This window comes from Mesoplodon mirus (assembly GCF_964341445.2).
Source record: "Mesoplodon mirus genome assembly, chromosome: 3".
Taxonomy (NCBI): Eukaryota; Metazoa; Chordata; class Mammalia; order Artiodactyla; family Ziphiidae; genus Mesoplodon; species Mesoplodon mirus.
Window position 1 is genome coordinate 39,241,841 of NC_138978.1, and position 19,197 is coordinate 39,261,037.

The following is a 19,197-nucleotide window of genomic DNA, read 5'->3' on the forward strand; positions in this document are numbered from 1 at the left end:
TGGTTGGCCATTGGGTGCTGAGTGCAGCAGAGAGTAGGGGAGCTCGGGATGGATGTGTGTGAAAGAGGAAATTGAAGGCTGCAGCTCAGTGATTTTTGGCTGTGACAAATCCCTGCTCCATGTGCAGGGCCCGTTGTTGTGGCTGTTTATTCATTTGTTCATTGATTACCTTCAACATGCTATGTGCTTTCTAAGTATTAGGCATGTGTGGTAAAGAGAATACACAGTGATAAGGCAGTCTCTCTCAGAGTGCCTCTTAGCTTGTCATGAGTTCAGATAGAGGACCGTTTGGGTTTGCAGGGGTCAGGACATCTGTGTAGAGGTGAGAAATGGCAGTAGTGAGAGTAGCAGCATCTGTGTTTGTACAGGGCCTGGAATTCTTATTGTAGTACAATCTCCCTTTGCATCCTGATAATACAACTGTGACAGGGGTTCCCATCTATCACTAGCATGACCCATTCCATTTGGCAATTGATCTGGTGTCTGGGGAGAGAGAATTCTGCCCCTGATGCCTCACCCAAGGTCTCCAAAGTCAAGAATAATGCTGGAGCCCCTGGACTAAAGAAGGTAGCGAGAGTATTCCCCATAGGACTAGAGCCCCCAGCTAGGGCCAAGAAGGGCCAGCATGGGCAACTCCAAGAGCAGTCTGCATTAATGTATTGCCCACCCTGGGACAGTGAAGAGAAGTGTGATGAAATCCAGCCACATGGGTTCAAGGGCTTCAGACTTCCCTGGCCAGCACAGTTGGCATGCCCTTCACACTTCCCTGCAGAGAGAAGCAGTTAGGTCATGCTCAGGCCCTAGAGGCAGCGAATAGCCAGATAGGTTGCCCCTCAGTCTGTGACTTGGGTGCTCTTCACTGAAGAGAGAGGGAGAAAGAGAGAGAGGAATAGGCTTAGGGGGAGAAAATAGACTCCTTTTAAAAAATACGTTGAGCCTAGGTGCCAGTGGAATATCTCAGGCAAGATGTTTCAGAAGCAGTTGCATGTAAGACTTGAACTCAGGGTATAGGTCTGAGCGTAAGATGGAGATCAGCAACCACCAGTTGGACATAGGTGTCTGGATGTTTGGAACTTGAACCCTCCTGAAACAATCACATTTTCCAGCCTTTTCTTTGCAGTCCTTCCTGGGACTATAAGCAGTGGTGGTCGACAACAACTGCCCCTGTGCCCTCACCCAGGCTGCCTTCCTCAGCCCCTTTCTCTGAAGGTAGAGGGTCTCATCTGAGAGCACAGCTGCTGTTCATTCACAGTCATGTTGTCTCATTTCTGAGCAGAGAAAAAAATGGCTGAACCCTTCTGGAAATTCCATTTTCCTCTGGGGCTCAGGAAATAATATACCTGTATTAGTTTCCTTTTGCTCCTGTAACAGATGATTCTCTCACAGCTCTGGAAGCCAGAAGTCCAAAATCAGCATCTTTGGGCTGAAATCAAGGTGTCAGCAGGGCTGCTGCACTCCCTCCAGATGCTCTGAGAGGTTATCCGTTCCTTGCCTCCTCCAGCTTCTGGTGGCTGCTGGCATCACTTCAGTCTCTGTCCCTGAGGTCACATTGCCTTTTCTTCTGTATGTGGTAAAATCTCCCTGTGCCTCTCTCTTTTAAGGACACTTGTGAATGCATTTAGGGCCCACCTGGATGATCCAAGACAATCTCCTCATCTCAAGATCTTACCTTTATGAAGCTTTTATACTCATAGGGAAACACCAACAATTAACAACTTATAAGCAAATTATTTAGTAAATTAGAACAAGACAAATACTGTGGGGAAAAAAGAAACAGTATGGCAAAGTGATAGGAGCAGGTTGAGTGTTAAATAGGATGGTCAGGGTTCACCTCATGGGAAAGGCAAAATTTGGGTACAGACTGGAAGGAGGTGAGGGAGTTAGCCAGCTGAATATCTGGAGGGGAGTGTTCTAGGCAGAGGAAACAGCTCCAGTAAAGGCCCCAAGGCAGCAAGGAGTATGGCTGTGGCACAGTGAGAAGAGGGACGGCAGTGGGTGGGGGAGGGAGGTGTCTGGGATCATGGATGGCCTTGTAGGCCACTGTAAGGACTTCACCCTTTACTCTGATTGACATAGTAAAACATTGCACATGAGGAGAGGTTGATCTTCAATAGCTGAGTGGATGCTTCCTCATTGTTATCAAGAGGAAAGGAGGAAAAGTGGAGCAGATGCCAGTGGTTTTGTAGATTTGGTGGGAGGCAGATCTCTGAACTCACTTCATAAATATTAATTCAGCACCTACCTACCATGCAAGGCACAATTCTAGGTGCTGGGGGATAGGGCAGTGAACAAAATAGGCAGATCCCTAGTCACACAGAGCTTGCATTCTCCAATTATAATAAACTGGTACACATGAGAGAGAGTAAGCAAATGAACAAGATAATTTTAAATGGTGCTAAATGTTTACGAAGAAAATAAAACAAAGGTGAGTGATAGAGACAGGAGGAGGAAACCCACCCTTGACAGAGGGGTCAGAGAAGACCTCTCTGAAGAGGTGACATTTGAACAGAGATCCGAATGAAAACGAAGAGCCAGCCTCGGGAAGGTCCAGAGGGGTTCTGGAAAGGTCTAGAGGCAGAGTGATGTTTGTTGTATTCAAGGACTGGACAGGAGGCCAATGTATACTGTTTCGTGGTGAGTCAGGAGGAGGACCTGAAATGAGGTGAGAGGCGGGTGAGGAGGATTAGTCATTGTCATCTGTAGTTTGGTTTTGTTCAGAGGGCAGTGAGAAGGTTTTAGGCAGAGGAATGTCATGATATGGTTGATGATTTAGGAGTACGCTTCTGGCCTTTCTAGAGAATGGAATGAGGGGCCAGAGCAGAAGCTGGTCACTGACCATTGCAGCAGCCACAAGGTGATGATTTGGACCTGGGCGGTAGTAGCGGAGACGGAGATAAATGGAGGGATTCTCATTATGTTTAGAGAGTAACAGGATTTGCTGATGACCCAGATGAGAGACAGACAGGAAAAAGGAATGAGTCAAGAATGACTTCGTCCAACTGGCAAGATAGAAGATTGTTTATAAAATAGAATGTGATGATCCAGGGCCAATGGTACTAAAAAAGAAAAGAATGACTCCTAGGTTTCACTTGATCAGCTGCACTGGCCTGGCCTGGCCTTCCTCACCATCAAAGCCACAGCCACCACCCCTCCACCGCGGCCCTATCCATCATCGCTGGTATTCTCACCATCTGTTTGAGTTCTGTCACGCTCCTGTCCTTCCAGCTCACCTTATAAAGCAGTGCCCAAACTTGGTGAAATTGATCCAGCCACTTTTCCTGCTTGTTTCTGGGCTGCTGAACTGTTAACAGAGACACACGAATACATGTATTGGCCCCACGGTGGCGTCCTGGTCTTCAGCCTCTGCCAGTGCTCAGCACTGCTCAGCAGTCCCATCCCTGATTGACTTACCACGGTGACTGCTTCAAACCTCTCCCACTCATCAGTTCCTACAGCCCAGACCTGCACACTCGTAATCCCAAACCCCAGAGATTCCCCGGAGAAATGAGGTCGCCCCCAGCTGCCAGTGCACCTATCAGGGTAGCCACCCTCGCGTGCTCCCCCTTTTCCCAGGGAAAAGGCACCCTGCCCTCTGTGTCCTTCTCCCCGTACTCTGATCCGGTCCCCTTCGCCTCCTGGAGGCCTCTCCCCTGCTACCTCTCTGTCTCTCGCACCCCCTCCCTCCGCCTTCTCTGTGGGCTCCTTCCCCCAGTACAAGCAGGCTCGGGTCTCTGCCTCCCGCTGCGCTTGCCAGCTCCCGGTCCCTTTCTGTCCTCTCCTCCACTACCACGTTTCTCCAGAGATCACCTCCTGTCTCGCAAACACTCTCGCTTTTCTCCCTGTGCGACGCCCTGTGGTCTGGTTTTGCCCTCTCCATCCCTGATGGCGCGCTTCCCCAAGGGTCCAGTGACTTTCATGTATCCCGAAGGCAGTGCCATAAATAAAAGTATGGATGTACATTGTGCCGATCCATGAGGTTCTTGTGTGGATGAAATAGGACGACAAGCATAGAACACTTAGGACAGTGTCTAGAACATTGCAAGAGCTCAGTACCTGTAAACTGCTGTTATTACTCTTGTTATTGTGGCGTTTGTCATATGTTTCACTGTTGCCTCTGTGTGTATTTGGCTGCTTCATCCATTAATCACGAAGCTGGGACTCTGAGCTGTTTATTGTCATATTTCCCAGTGACTAGCACGGTACCTGGGATAAGCTGGGGCTTAGCACGTATTGGAGAGCTGGAGGGTGGGCACTGGGGATCGGATCGTGTCCTTGGGCTCTGGGTTAAGTGGCCTCTGTAGACATTCTGGCCATTGTCCAGGCTCTCACTGGGGGAGGTGTGCTTGCCTCCCGTGGCGGCTTCTCAGCTTGCCGTTCTCTCCTCGCCTCCCCACGCTCCCCTCCCCTTACCAGGAAGTCGGGCCCCTTCCCTTCCTCCTTGGTCCACGCTGGGTACAGGCTGTCAGCAGAGTCAGGGGAGCCCTGTCAGCAGGAGCCCAGGCACTGCCCCCTTGAGAGCCTCCTTCAGCGCAGGCCTCCCTGCCTGTCATATGTGTCATGCATGTGGCTCCAGCCTGTCTGGACACAGATGTGGCCAAAGTCCCTAAGCAGGCAGAGGGGCAGCAGCTGGCAGTATTTCAGACCAGGAGGGGTTTACTAGGAAACAGTAAGGACATCACTGGAAGCCTGGCCCTTCGGAGCAGGGAGATCAAAGTGTCCATGATGTGCCGCACAAGGCAGTCCTCAGAGCTCCGCAGGTGAGCAGAAACTCCACCTGCATTGGCCCAGGGAGACCCACACTGTGGAGCCGGTCACCCTGAGCGCTCCTCCCTCTTCCAGCCAGCAGTCAGTTACGGAGCACCTGCTGCATCCTGGCTGTGTGCCGGGGAGGGAACAGTCACATTAGTGTGCAGTCAGTGCCAGGAAGGTGCACGGAGAACAGTGGGGGCCTGGAGAGGCTCCGTCAGCCCTGTGTGGCTCAGGGAAGACCCTACCTGTGCAGAGGCAGAGACGCTGGAGTTGGGCTGAAGAAGGAGCAGAAATTCAGCATGCAAATGAGAAGGGGAAGAGAATTCCAGGCAAAGGGAACAGCAAGTGGAAAGGCATGGAGCTGTTAAAGAGCCTGGCAGATTCTAGAATCTATAAGTAGTTGGATATGGCTAGAGCTTAGGGAAAGGGAGGAGAAGAGAGGGGTATCTGAGGCGGGGAGGTTGACACAGGAGAGTCAGATCACAGGGGCTTTGGAAACCAGACGAAGGAGCTTAAGCATTGTCCTCTAGTAGCTGTTGTAGTCAGTAGAAATCCATATCAAACTAATTTAAGCAAAAAGGAAATTGATTGGCTTACTTACCTGTTAAGTTCAGGGCTGAACTATCTTCAGGCCCACCTGGACTAGGACTCAAACAGTGTCTTTCTCCCCACGTCTTGGCTCTGCTTTCCCTGGGTTTGACTGTTCTGTAGACAGTTTCTCTGTGTAGCCACAGAAGATGGCTCCAGCGGTTCTAGGCCCAGGGGTGGCAAATTTTTTTCTTACAAGTCGATAGTGAGTATTTTGGGCTTTGCAGGCCATATATTCTCTGTCACAACTTACCAACTCTGCTGTTATAACGTTAAAGCAAACAATAGACATTAGGTAAATGAATGAGTGTGGCTGTGTTTTAATAAAACTTTATTTATACAAGTAGGCAGCTGGCCTCTGGGCCATGGTTTGCACAAGCACTGTTCTAGGCGTACATGGTCTTTACAGCTCACTATCTCGGAGAAAAAGAGAGACTCCCATATACCCTAGTGTCCAAATATTAAATCCCAGAGAAGAATTTGATTCATCCCACTTGGATCAGGTGCCCATTGTTGAGCCAGTTACTATGGTTCTGAGGGGTGAAGTATCTTAATTGGTCAGCCTGGACCATGCGCCCATCGCAGCAGCAGTGGTGGGGGTCAGCTCAACTAGGACCATATGGAATGAAAAGTAGGTGCTTTACAGAAGAAGGGGGGAAGGAACCAGATATCCACTGCAAGGCGCTAACAAGAAAGAGCATGAACTGAGTGCCCCAAGTTGCCAGTGATGATCCACCTTGAAACTGGCCCTGACACTGCCTCAGGGCATCAGGCCAGCCCTGGCTGTGCTGATGCACACCCTGCCCCAGCCTTTTCCCTCTGTGCAGAGCCTGCACCTCAGCTGCCTTATATTTACACCCAGTCAGAATGCACTTGCCCACTCAGTCCTTCCTCACACATTGCTGCGCCTGCCTGGGTGGGACTAGAGGGCAGGTCACTGGGTGGGGGGCCAGGCTGAAGCTCCCCTGCCCTTGGCAGGTGCTGCTCCACCCTGACAGCTTTAGCAGCCTCTCTCCTTGTCTCGAAGGGAGGGTTGCTTCTGGTTCTCTTCTCTCCTGTGCCATTGTCTGCATGACCCTCCTCCTTGAATACCCTTCCCACCATGCTCCAAGAGCCTCACATTTACTTGTCTTCCAAGGCTCAGCTTGGTTTTGTCATCATCTCCTTCAAGATTTTGCTATACCCCTAAGTTGGTCTGAGACCTTTATACCCCTCCCTATTCCAAAACACAGGATGTGCAGACTTATTTTCTTATGGTTATTTGTTTACCTGTGTCTACCATTAGCTCCTGAGGAGAAGGACCAAAGCTAGTTTACCTTAGGTCCCCAGCCAGCACTCAGCACGGAACCTGACCCTGAGTAGGCAAGCAGTTGTTGGATGGGGCTGCGTCCTCCAGCTCCATCTGGTCCTGCATAAGATTGGAGGCAGGCACTTCATGCTCTTGCTTGGAACGGTACTTGTTGGTTGATACCTGCTCTTTATCTTCTCTGCCTCTTCTCACAGGATATAGACCCACCTGCCCTGCATATTCATGAACCTTTCTCCTCAGACTCCTGCTCTCTCATGGGACCCATTCAGGTGGGCCAGCAAGAGAAGTGGCAGCAAGACGTAAGCTGGACAAGGCATTGACAAAGTGCTTATCTTGTTTGCTTGGACATATACCAAGGTCTTACTGTGCAGGGCCATTTATGGTGGGGCTGCCACAGCGAGATCCCAGACAAGAACAGGTAGATTCTAGGAAACGTGTGTCCCTCTGCTTCGTCCACCCCACCGCTTCCCAGAGCAGGTTCTAGAAAGGAGGATCTCTGGGGTTTGGCTTTCACCCTACTGGATGACAGTCTCACTCATTTTGGGCCAAGGCCTGTGGCTGAATCTGGCAGACTGATGTGCTGTGGCCCCTGGTCTCAGGACCCACTACTGGGCTCTGCCTTCCTCTTGTCTCCTGGGCTGCTTGGGCTCTTGTGGCCAGAAGGCTGGCCCCACAACCAAACAGGCACAGATGGAAAGCTGAAACTGTGTGTTGCCCTAATCCAGCAAACCCACATCTGGAGGCACCTTTTTTTTTTTTTTTTTTTGCGGTACGCGGGCCTCTCACTGTTGTGGCCTCTCCCGTTGCGGAGCACAGGCTCCGGACGCACAGGCTCAGTGGCCATGGCTCACGGGCCCAGCCGCTCCACGGCATGTGGGATCTTCCCGGACCGGGGCACGAACCCGTGTCCCCTGCATCGACAGGCGGACTCTCAACCACTGTGCCACCAGGGAAGCCCCTGGAGGCACCTTTTTCAGTTGGGATGGTGGGAACTAGGAGGAAGATCCTACTCTGGGTCTGCTGGTACCACAGAGAACTACTACCCTCCCAATTAGTAAGACTCAGTTAGCTTTCCTGCTGGTCTCTGGGCACAGGCTTGATGTTCTGGGCCTTAGGAAATGGTTTAGGTGGGCAAACCAGAATTGGGGACATTCACCTTCTACACTGCACCTCAGCCACACTGCTGGGCATTAAGTGAACTAAGAGATCCCTTTGGGGGTTCCTGGGTTGCCCATCCTGGCTGGCAGACTGACCATCGTGCCGAGTCATCGTCCTCTCTCAGTTTATAGGCCTGTGGGCAGGGAAGCCTCATGGGTCCTGGGGTCCAGCCTTGTTATGAGAGGCACAGGGGTCAGACCCACCCTTAGCATGTACCCTCCTAGAGCCTCAACTCTCCACATTGCTATGCTCTAGGATCCAAGAAGAAAAGATGCACTGGTCCCCATACAACTTCCGCCTCCTCCTTCCCCTGTTCCTTCTCACGCACTCACACACACCCTCCTGAAACCTGATCCCAAGGCTGCTTTGTGTGCTGGGGCTCTCGGCAGAGCTGGCAGAGCTGGCGGGCTGGGGCCTGTCTGCTGGAGCCTGCCGCACCCTGCCCCGCTACCCCCTTGGCCAAGGCACGCAGGTCAGGTGTCGCACACCCCTGCTAGTCTGGCCAGTTATTCTGCACCTCAAGGGCCACCTCCACCCTGGCTGGGCCCCCAAACTGGCACACTGGCCTCTGGACAGAAGCCCCTGAATTCTCTTCCAGATGTAGCATGGGGCTCTGCCCAGACCACCTGCAGAATTAACACAAACACACACACATACACCACCTCTACCATCACCACACCCCATTTCCTGTTGTTTATGGCCCTCCCTGCTCAGCTTCCAAGGCCTCTGCAGGCACTGAGCCACCTCCTGGGGGAAGGCTGTCCAGAGGAAGCAGCATCTGAACTTAAAGAATGAGAAGGGATTTTCCAGGCAAATAGAGAGGGAAGGGATTGGGGAATACAGGGAGGGGTGAGAGGGGTACATTTCAGGCAGAGACTGCATGTGTAAATGCATGAAGCCTGGCATGTTCAGGGAGCTACAAATAGTGTATGGTTTGTAGGACACAACTAGTCTCAGAGGAGTAAAATCCAGATTGCAGTAGATTGAGGAGTGAATAGGAGATGAGGAAGTTGAGACAGAATATCCACTGCTCTTTATCGAGGTTTTGCCATGAAAGGATAAAGAGAGAGACTGGTAGCATGGGTACATGGTCAGGAAAGTTTATTGAGTTTGTTTGTTTGTTTTCATGTAGGAGAGACCTGAGCTTGCTGTATGCTTAGGGGGAAACAAACAGGAGTGGGCTGCATAGTGTGATGGAGAGATCAGCTTTGATGGGTCTAGGGTGGGGGAAGGAAGTAAGAAGCTGAAGGAGTTCCTATCTGATTGGCTTGGTTTTGTCTGTGAAGTGAGAAAAAAGAAGAGATATCTGCTTAGATAAAGTGGGAAAAGGATAGAGAGTTTATGGAGAGTGGAGAAGGTTTGGAATAGCTGCTGAGCAAAGGTGAGGGTCCAACTAAGGCTCAGTCCGTGAATTTGTAGTGGTACCAGTCTGTGTGTGTGTGTGTGTTTTCTAGCAGCACTTTGAGTATATAAAGTGCAAGAGTGTAGGATTCGATTAATCTCTGATTGGGTTTTGCCTTATGGATGGGACAAAAAGACAATGGAACAAGAGGGTATAGCATCCTGGCAAGAGAGAGACTAAAGAGGTGGATGGGATTCTAACCAGGAAAAAGATATAACCTGGGAATGAAGAAAACTTTTTAAACTAAAACTCAAAACCCAGAATCAATAAGGGAAAAGATTGATAAATTTGACACCACTTTTTTAAAAATTATTTATTTATTTTTGCCTGTGTTGGGTCTTTATTGCTGCGCGTGGGCTTTCTCTAGTTTTGGCGAGCGGGGGCTACTCTTCGTTGTGGCACACAGGCTTCTCATTGCAGTGACTTCTCTTGTTGCAGAACAGGGCTCTAGGCTCATGGGCTTCAGTAATTGTGGCTCGCGGGCTTATTTGCTCCGCGGCATGTGGGATCTTCCCGGACGAGGGCGCAAACCTGTGTCCCTTGCATTGGCAGGCAGATTGTTAACCACTGCGCCACCAGGGAAGTCCCAACTTTTTTTTTTTTTTTTTTTCTGGCCACGCTGCACGGCTTGCTGGATCTTAGTTCCCCGACCAGAGATTAAACCTGGACCCTTGGCAGTGAAAGCATCAAGTCCTAACCACTGGACTGCCAGGGAATTCCCTTTGACTACACTTTTTAAAAAAATCTGTTGTAAAAAAGGGGGAAAAAGAAAGCAAGAAAGGAAAACACCACAAGCCAAGTGAATAAATAAACTCAAGTTATATCTCAAAAGAGATATATTTGTAACCGTATCTCAGAGGGTTCATGTATTTAATATATAAAGAGCTTAAAAAAAAGGGAAGATTGTTAGCTAATGCTGTAGTAGTAATCATATTGTCACATATGTGTATGAAAACCTGTTGTACACCTTAAACTTATACAGTGTTATATATCAATTATAGTCAATTATATCATAATAAAGCTAGGGGGAAAAAGAAGAAAAAACCCATAACCTTTTGGAAAAATGGGCAAGAGATATGAACAAAATTCATAGAAAAATTCACAAATGGCCCTTGCATATATGACAGTGTTCAATTCCACACATAGTAAAAGAAATGCAAATTAAAACCACGCTGAGAGGGCTTCCCTGTGGCGCAGTGGTTGAGAGTCCGCCTGCCGATGCAGTGGACACAGGTTCGTGCCCCGGTCCGGGAAGATCCCACATGCCGCGGAGTGGCTGGGCCCGTGAGCCATGGCCGCTGAGCCTGCGCGTCCGGAGCCTGTGCTCCGCAATGGGAGAGGCCACAACAGTGAGAGGCCCGCGTACCGCAAAAAAAAACAAAAACAAAAAAAACCACGCTGAGATACTGTTCCTCTCCTGTCAGACTGGCAAAATTGAAATGTTCGACAGTATACTCTGTTGGTGAGGCTGTGGCGAAAACAACACTGTCATTTGTTGCTTGTGGGTAATGTGAAATGGTGTGATCCTGGTGGAGGGGAGTTTGGCAATATGGAGCAAAATTATATATATGCATTTTCCCTTTGATCCAGCAAACCCACTTCTAGGAATCTATTCCAAAGCTACATTGGCAAACAGAAAAGATATATGCATGAAGTTATTCACTGTAACCCCTTTTAGTGGTACCTACCCTACAACAGACTGGAAACCACCCAGGGGACTGACTGAATGATATATGTACATAACCATAATGGAGTATAATCAAGTATATACCTCTACTGGTGTGCAGTAATTACCAGGATATATTGTATAGTGAAAAAAATCAAAAGGTAAAACTGTATATGTTACCTTTTTATTGAATATAGATGTATGGATAAAGAAGATGTGGTACATACATACAATGGAATATTACTCAGCCATAAAAAAGGAACAACATTGGGTCATTTGTAGAGATGTGGATGGACCTAGAGTCTGTCATACAGAGTGAAGTAAGTCAGAAAAAGAAAAACAAATACTGTATATTGACGCATATTTGTGGAATCTAGAAAAATGGTACAGATGAACCTATTTACAGGGCAGGAATAGAGACACAGACATACAGAGCAGACATGTGGACATGGGCTATGGGGTGTGGGATAAATTGGGAGATTGGGATTGACGTATGTGCACTGCCATGTGTAAAACAGATAGCTAGTGGGAACCTGCTGTATAGCGCAGGGAGCTCAGCTCAGTGCTCTGTGGTGACCTAGATAGGTGGGATGGGGGGTGGAGGGTGAGAGGGAGGTCCAAGACGGAGGGGATATATGTGTACATATAGATGATTCACTTCGTTTTACAGCAAAAAGTAACGCAACATTGTAAAGCAACTATACCCCAATTAAAAAAAAAAAAAGAAGAAGAAGGGAATAGGAATTCACATACACACATTATGTACTTATACCAAAAAAAAAAGGAAAAAATAAAAACTAATAAAAATGAATACTATATGGGAATAGAAGTAACAGGAGTTGGACACAGAAATGAAAGTTTGACTTCTCTGAATATATCTTGCTTTGTGAATTTAATTTTGGAATTCTATAGTTTTATATCATCATAAAACAAAGTTAAATTAATATGAGGGGTAAGCAAACTCTAGAAGCAAAAGCAAAATGAAACAAATGAACTTAAGTATGTATTGCTGATGAAGTAAACTCAGCAGGATTATTCCAAAATAATTCTGCAAAAGCAAAGTAATTTATCTGTATTTCTCTAGTGGGGTATTCCCTAAATCATTTTTAGTAATGGTAGTATTAGTAATAATAGTGGTGTTTTTATTTTGAAACTATTCTACATATTTTATATATGTATCTATATGTATGGATATATTAGGATAAAGCAAATAATTAATTATGTTACTATCACTATAAACAAGGATATCAGCTTATAAGAAAAGAGATATAAATATAAAATCAAATGGTTTCAGCGTATTTTTTCATTTGTGTGTCCTTGTACATTTGATTTGGGGAAGTCATTTTTAATCAGGTTACCAGCCGCTTATGGTTTTTGTTCTGTCCATTTGCATAGCAATATTTTCATAATATTATAAAGTGAAAAAAGTAGTCTACAGAGCAATCTAAAAAATAATATGGGAAAAGGAAAGTCCGTACAGATATATACCAAAGGTTAATTGTCTCTGTGTTGTAGGATTATGAGTATTTTTTACTTGTGTGTGTGCACGCCTATCTGTATTTTTTTCCAAAATTAACACTTTATAAGCACCAAAAATGAGGCGTTTTAAAATTTTTTGTTTATTTTATTTATTTATTTTTGGCTACGTTGGGTCTTTATAGCTGCGCGCGGGCTTTCTCTAGTTGTGGCAAGTGGGGGCTACTCTTCCTTGCGGTCTGCGGGCTTCTCATTGTGGTGGCTTCTCTTGTTGTGGAGCACGGGCTTTAGGCATGCAGGCTTCAGTAGTTGTGGCACGTGGGCTCAGTAGTTGTGGCTTGCAGGCTCTAGAGCGCAGGCTCAGTCGTTGTGGCGCACGGGCTTAGTTGCTCCGCGGCATGTGGGGTCTTCCCAGACCAGGGCTTGAACCCGTGTCCCTTGCATTGGCAGGTGGATTCTTAACCACTGTGCCACCAGGGAAACCCAATAAGGGGGTGTTTTTAAGTAAAAATTAATATAATGAACTTTCTCATCAGCTGAAAAGATGGGGGAAGAGAGAAGACAAGGAAAAAATGTGTTGAGACCATTTGGCTACATCTTAGGAGATTTTGCTAGCATATGACATGCAGTACATATTGGGAGGCAGAAAAAATCATGTCCATGCCTGACTGAGAAACTGCAAAACTTTCATAAGCTCAGTCCTGACACAGGAGAGGTTCTTGCCCCAGGCTTATCCAGGGACCTTGTGGACTCTGGTCAGAATCCTCGGGGCCTCTGGTAAAACATCAAATGTATTAATTCACTTAGATTGTGTGTACTAGGTATGAGAAACATGAGTGACCCTTCTACACAGAGGAGAAGTGTGCTAACTCAGAAGCCCAGAAGAAAGCTGCTGTGCAGGAATAGCCCTCCCACGCTATCACGTGTTGACAGCTTCTTCCTAGCAGCAAGAGATGGGGAGGGAGCAGCATTGAAAGTTTTCTGCCTCTTTCAAGTTCACTTCAAAATCTCTAGTAATGATAGACCTCCAAGTGATTAGTGCTGTTATTCCCCCTGGTCTGGTGATTGTAATGGTGTTAGTGATGATGGGAATGAGAAATGGATGCTGAGGTTAGAGTTCATTGGGGGACGGTGAATTCTAGCTTTTGGGCTGGGAGGGCCCCTCCTCCAGTCTTCAGTTTTTCAGTGGGCTGATTCAGGCTGTTAGAAACAAGAGTCAGCCACAGAGGCCTAGGGCTCCACACCTTCGTTCTCAGCCAGGAAGGCCCTAAGCACACCCCGCAACAAGGTCAACACACAGGAAGTGACCAGGTGCTGGCCATCTCCCGGGCTGCTAGGTTCCCTGAAAGGTCTCAAAATCAGGGTGCTAGGTTCCAAGTGAACTCGTGCTGTCCAAGCATCTCTGAAGAGCTTGGTTCCTCCTGTCCCTTCTCACTCTGCCTTCACTTCCTTCTGCATCCCTCTGATGCCATCCCCCACCCCCCAGCCTCCCCGCTGCCCTGCCCACTCCTCAGTTTCCCAGGAAGAGCAAGGCTTGCCTTTTCTCTCCACAACTTGGCATCGCCACATGACTCCTTCTCTCCCCCTTTTTCCCCCCATCTTTCCTCCAGACCAAAACTCCTCCTACCCGTAAACTCCTTGCCCCTCCACCACCTCCTGTGGAGCTTGGTGTTCCCTGGGTCCTCCTCTCTGCCAGCAAAAGTGCTCAGGTTTCTGCTTGTCTGAAGCCTCCCCTCAGCCCTGCCTCCCAGCTGCAGGATACTGTGGTTTTTTTTCTTCTGCCAAACCTCTATCTCCTATGGCTGTTCACCTGCTTTGCCCTCTCACTGTGAATTCTCCTTCCTCCTCACCCTGGGTGGTCCACCTCCCAGAATTCTCTCCCAAATTCTGTCTCTCTGCACAGGCTGTATTTTGGGGTATTTTTCTGCTCACTGGACAGTGTCTCATCTCCGTGTTCCCAGATTGCAGGAACAGCGTGGGCAGCAGTGACTATCTGATGGATGTGCATGTGGATAACCTGCCAGAGAGCTTCCCGCTCTGAGATGCTGATCCTGCTGCGTGCATCTTGCCTCTCCACTCCCACAGCTGGCCACATAAGGACTGGCCAGGCCTGCTCCTCCACACTCAGGCTCCACTGAACAGGATCTGTCAGACCCCGCACAGCAGCTACCCAATGTGCAGGCTGGAGTGGGGAGGAGATGCTGGAACATGGAGGATGGCTTCTGGCGGATCCACAGCCAAGACAGATGGACAGAAAGCCATTTAGCACTGCAGCCTAGTGCACTTTGGGACTCTCAACAGCCCTGTTGTATTCCAGGTTCTCCAAGCCAGCACCCATGTTCCTGGATGACTCCTTCCGCAAGTGGGCTAGGATCCGGGAATTTGTGCCGCCTTTTGGGATCAAAGGTCAAGGTATGTTGGGAACCCTGCCCCACTTTACATTAACGTCTCATCCCCCAAGCTATCTCCCTAGTGTCAGAACAGAGCTGTACCCTCAGAAGTCTCCCTGCTGGGAATCCACCCCTCTCAACAATGCCCCTACCTTCTCTCCCTCTTTCCTGTCCTTCCTTTTTTCTTACTTCTTTAGTGGAATGTTTACTCAGAAACCACCACTTTGCCAGGGGCTAGGTACACAACAGTGGAGTAGACAGATGTGGTTCCTCTCCTCAAAAAGTTCCAGTCTAATGCAGACACAGGTACTTGGAGTGCAGTAAGGACTCTGATGAGGGAAGAACGCTGTGCTGTGAGATCACACAAAAGGGGTGCCAGAGACAGCAGTGCTAGAGGACTAGATATGAGGGGGGGAATCCCAGAGAAAATAGAGGCCATCCGGACGACTGCCCCCAGGGCCCTCCGTCATCCCCTCCTGATGTTTTTCACCTTAACCTAGCCTCCCCTCCAGTCCTTTTTTATCCTGTCCAAGGCTAACCTTTCCCCCTATACTCTCAGAACTGTCCCCTTCTATTGCCTCAAGGACCTCACCCATGCAGTTCCTGACATAAGACTTTCCCATCCCTGAGAGTTTAACAGTTCTCTTTCTGTGTCAAGTTACGTGCCCTATTTCATGGCATGGTAGAGTTTCAGCTTTAGCATCAGACATAGAAGGATCCGGTCCCAGTACTACCTCTTTATTAGCTGTGACCATGGACAAGTTACTAACATGTTTTGCTTTAGTTTCTTCATCAGTTAAGTGGAGAGAATAATACCACTGTATTAGGTTGTGGTCAGAATTAAATAAGATAGCTGTTAAAGGGGTGATATCATTTGGCCAGCAGACTCAAGAACGCCTGAACCCTCTACTTAGGTAGCCCACCCCTCCCTGAAAAGGAGACAGTGGCCAGCAAAAGGATACTCTTGAACTGGAGCTTTGACCTTCAACCTCCAAGGACAAATCTCATGGGTTGGGTTGAACCACATGAAGAACTCCTTTTTCATGGGTGCAGGTAGCCAAGCAGCCTAACTTTTCTCCTAAATCCTCACTCAGGATTCTGATCCTGCTAAGCTATGAAGGGCAGGAAAGCCCAATACAGAGCCCATCATCCAGCAAGAAAAAGCACCCCATAGTTTATGACCATTCTGCTAAGGTTCCCCTCCTAGAAAACAAAAACCCAATCCATACCCTTGGCCTTGGCCAGTTAGCAGCAGTATGCTTTTCCTTAGAGGTGAAATTGGAGGTGGGAAAAGGAAGGGATCTGTGACCTTCCCCGAGGCCCACCATAAAGTGTATCTGAAGGCACTTAGTACGGAACATTTCCTTAAAGGTTTGTTTCCTTACGCATTCTCATTCGACTTCTAGAAAGATTGCCTGTGCCAACTGTCTCCTCTTACTCACCATTTACTCTTGAAGAATATCTTCTCCCCTCACCACTTCAGTGAAACTGCTCAGTGCCCCCAGGAGATCCAAAGGATACTTTTCAGTCCTTAACTTGACATCTTGGCTGCATCTGACAGTGTCGTCCAGTCCTTCTTTTAAAAAAATTACAAGGTTGCTGTGTTTAATTTCAGAGGCATCCTTTCTTTACATGAAGTATTTCAGGCATATAAAAAAGCATAAAAACTAATATAATGAGCACCCACATACTCTTGTACCCAGCTTCAGAAATAAAACTTGAGTTACGACTCAAGCTCTGTGTAGCCCGTCCCCCTCCATTCCCCGCCTTCTCCAGGAGACCAGTATCCTGGTTGTCATTCCATGCCTGTTTATATATTTCTACAGCATATTTATATATCTGTTTAAAATATGGCACGGATGGGCTTCCCTGGTGGCGCAGTGGTTGAGAGTCTGCCTGCCGATGCAGGGGACACGGGTTCGTGCCCCGGTCCGGGAAGATCCCACATGCCGTGGAGCAGCTGGGCCCATGAGCCATGGCCACTGAGCCTGCGCGTCCGGAGCCTGTGTGCTGCAGCGGGAGAGGCCACAACAGTGAGAGGCCCGCGTACCGCAAAAAAAAAAAAAAAAAAAAAAAAAAAATATATATATATATATATATGGCATGGTTTTTGCATGTTTTTGAACTTTACAAACAGTATTGTATATCGTACTTGTGTGTGTGTATTTTTCAAATTGATTTTTTTGCTTACGCTTTTCAGATGTATCTGTATTGGTACACATGACTCTAGGTCATTGATTTTGCAACTGCTATGTAGTATTCCATGTACCACATTTAATCTATTTTCCTTCGGTGGACTTTTTTTTTTTTCGGTATGTGGGCCTCTCCCTGTTGTGGCCTCTCCCATTGCGGAGCACAGGCTCCGGATGCGCAGACTCAGCGGCCATGGCTCACGGGCCCAGACGCTCCGCGGCATGTGGGATCTTCCCGGACTGGGGCACGAACCCGTGTCCCCTGCATTGGCAGGCGGACTCTCAACCACTGCGCCACCAGGGAAGCCCTCCTTTGGTGGACTTTTAGGTTGCCTCCAACATTTCGCTATTACCAGCAGTTCTGCAATGAACATTCTTGTACAAGTCTCCTTAAACAAATGTGTGAGTTTTCTGATGCTCTCCACCTAGGAGTAGAGTTGCAAGATGTTAGTCTATGCACAGCTACATCTTTACTTGATATGAAGATGCTTTTCACTATGATTGTACCGACTTCCTTATGTTTAGGTCTTTATGTACATTACCTTTTTATCTTCCTAACAATTCTGCACAGCAGGAATTATCATCTTCTTTTGGAAGATGAGGAAACTAAAGCTCAAAGAACGTAAGCGATTTATCGAAGGCCACAGAGCTCATAAGCAGCAGAGCCAGGATTTGAGTCCAAGGCTGATATCATTATCTGTTATATTATAATGCTCTCATTATACCAGAGTTTGAAAGGAGAGCAGTCATCATTGCCAAAACCAGAGAGAGGTCAAGAAGAATGAGGTCTGAATATGGTCACAGGATCTGAGAGCACAGAGGTCATGGGGCCCTTGCTGAGGGGCAGCCTGAGCGGAGTGCAGGTGGGCAGATGCCAGGCCACAGGGCTTGAAGAGGTAAGGAGGTAGAGACAGCCTGGCAAGAACAGAATTAGAGGTCAGCAGTGTTAGAAGGAGGAAGGGAGGGGAAGATGGTATCAGAAAATGAGGCAGAGTGGCCTGACCCGGGGAGCTGGCTGGGAGCACTCTGGCTCTTCACCACTGGTTGGCTCCTTGTTTGCTTCCTGGTGTCTGCTTGGCGGGGCCACAGAAGTGAGCACGCGGTCTCTGCCTCTGACCGGCATTGCCATTCTGGGGGACACTGAGATGCCCCAGCTCCCAGGCAAGGCCCATGCCTGGGGGCGCATGTCCCAAGGCCTGATGGCAGAGCCTCCGACAGCCAGCCGAGACTGCCAAGGAAGGGCCAGGGAAGCCTGAGGAAGGAGCTGTGCACGGGTGCCGGGATGTGTGTGCCGCCTCTTCTCCTGCCTCCATCTCCTATCTCAGGGAGAAAGTTAGGCCAGTGGCCCAGCCTTGTGTCCGGAGCTCCCTCCCCAACCTTCACGTCCACCCTAGCCCCAGGGCCATGTGCCTTCAAATCGGCTCATTGGCAAACATCTCATGGGAACCCTTAAGTGACCCTCTAACAGTTGCATCCCTCCTCTGTCCACAGATAATCTGATCAAAGCCATCTTGTCCGTCACCAAAGAGTACCGCCTGACCCCTGCCTTGGACAGGTGAGCCACTTGCTGCCCAGTATCCTGCCCCTCGGCTGCCCAGCGTGTGCAGAGGGGCTGAGGCCCAGCTGGCCTTCCCTGGACCTCGGCAGATTCTCCAGCATACCCACACAGCCACACACGTGTACACACTGGGGTGGGTGAGCAGGGAAGCAGGGCCACCGCACTGGACTGGCCGCCCCCGTGGGTTATAAGCAGTTGGCAAGACGTCTCAGTCCTCAGGCAGCAGAGATCCGAGGGTAAGAACTGAACATCCTGGGCTGGGATCAGCTCAGCACTGGGACTGAGTGGCTGGGTGCTGGGGCAGCTGAAGGGGCTTAAATCCAGGAGGCAGTGACAGCTCTGAAGCCAACAGACCCTAGGTGGGGGAAGCCCCAGGGTCAGAGGTGTGAGAAGCAAAGTGAGTAGGGTTCTCAGGTGGCTACTGGGTGCATGGGGGCTTCTCAGTTAAAAATAAGTCCAGCCTTGGGTCCTGGAGCCTCCAGGCTCATTCCTCTGTTCTTGCTTCTCTAGCATAGCCCTCAAGCTCAGCCCACTTTTCCCTCTCCTCTGAAGGCGGACCAAACCCACTAACCCTTGGGGAGTCTTTAACCCAGAATGCCACCTTACCAGAGCTCCTTCCTCACCACCCCAGAGCTAGTGCCCAGGCCCCTTCCACACCCATGTTTTCCTGGAGAAGTGTCAGGGACCAGGGGTATCTGAGAGCCCTGAG

The 19,197-nt window shown here is 48.8% G+C and overlaps 1 protein-coding gene across 2 annotated transcripts in view; it reads left to right on the forward strand.

Moving 5' to 3' along the window:
• Positions 1 to 19,197, forward strand: part of ST3GAL3 (ST3 beta-galactoside alpha-2,3-sialyltransferase 3) — a 232,716-nt gene that overhangs the window by 188,396 nt on the left and 25,123 nt on the right. For both annotated transcript variants that reach the window (XM_082614043.1, XM_082614044.1), the window contains 2 exons: positions 14,666 to 14,760; positions 18,422 to 18,485. In XM_082614043.1, the coding sequence (XP_082470169.1) occupies positions 14,666 to 14,760; positions 18,422 to 18,485 (159 nt within the window). The remainder of the gene's footprint in view (positions 1 to 14,665; positions 14,761 to 18,421; positions 18,486 to 19,197) is intronic.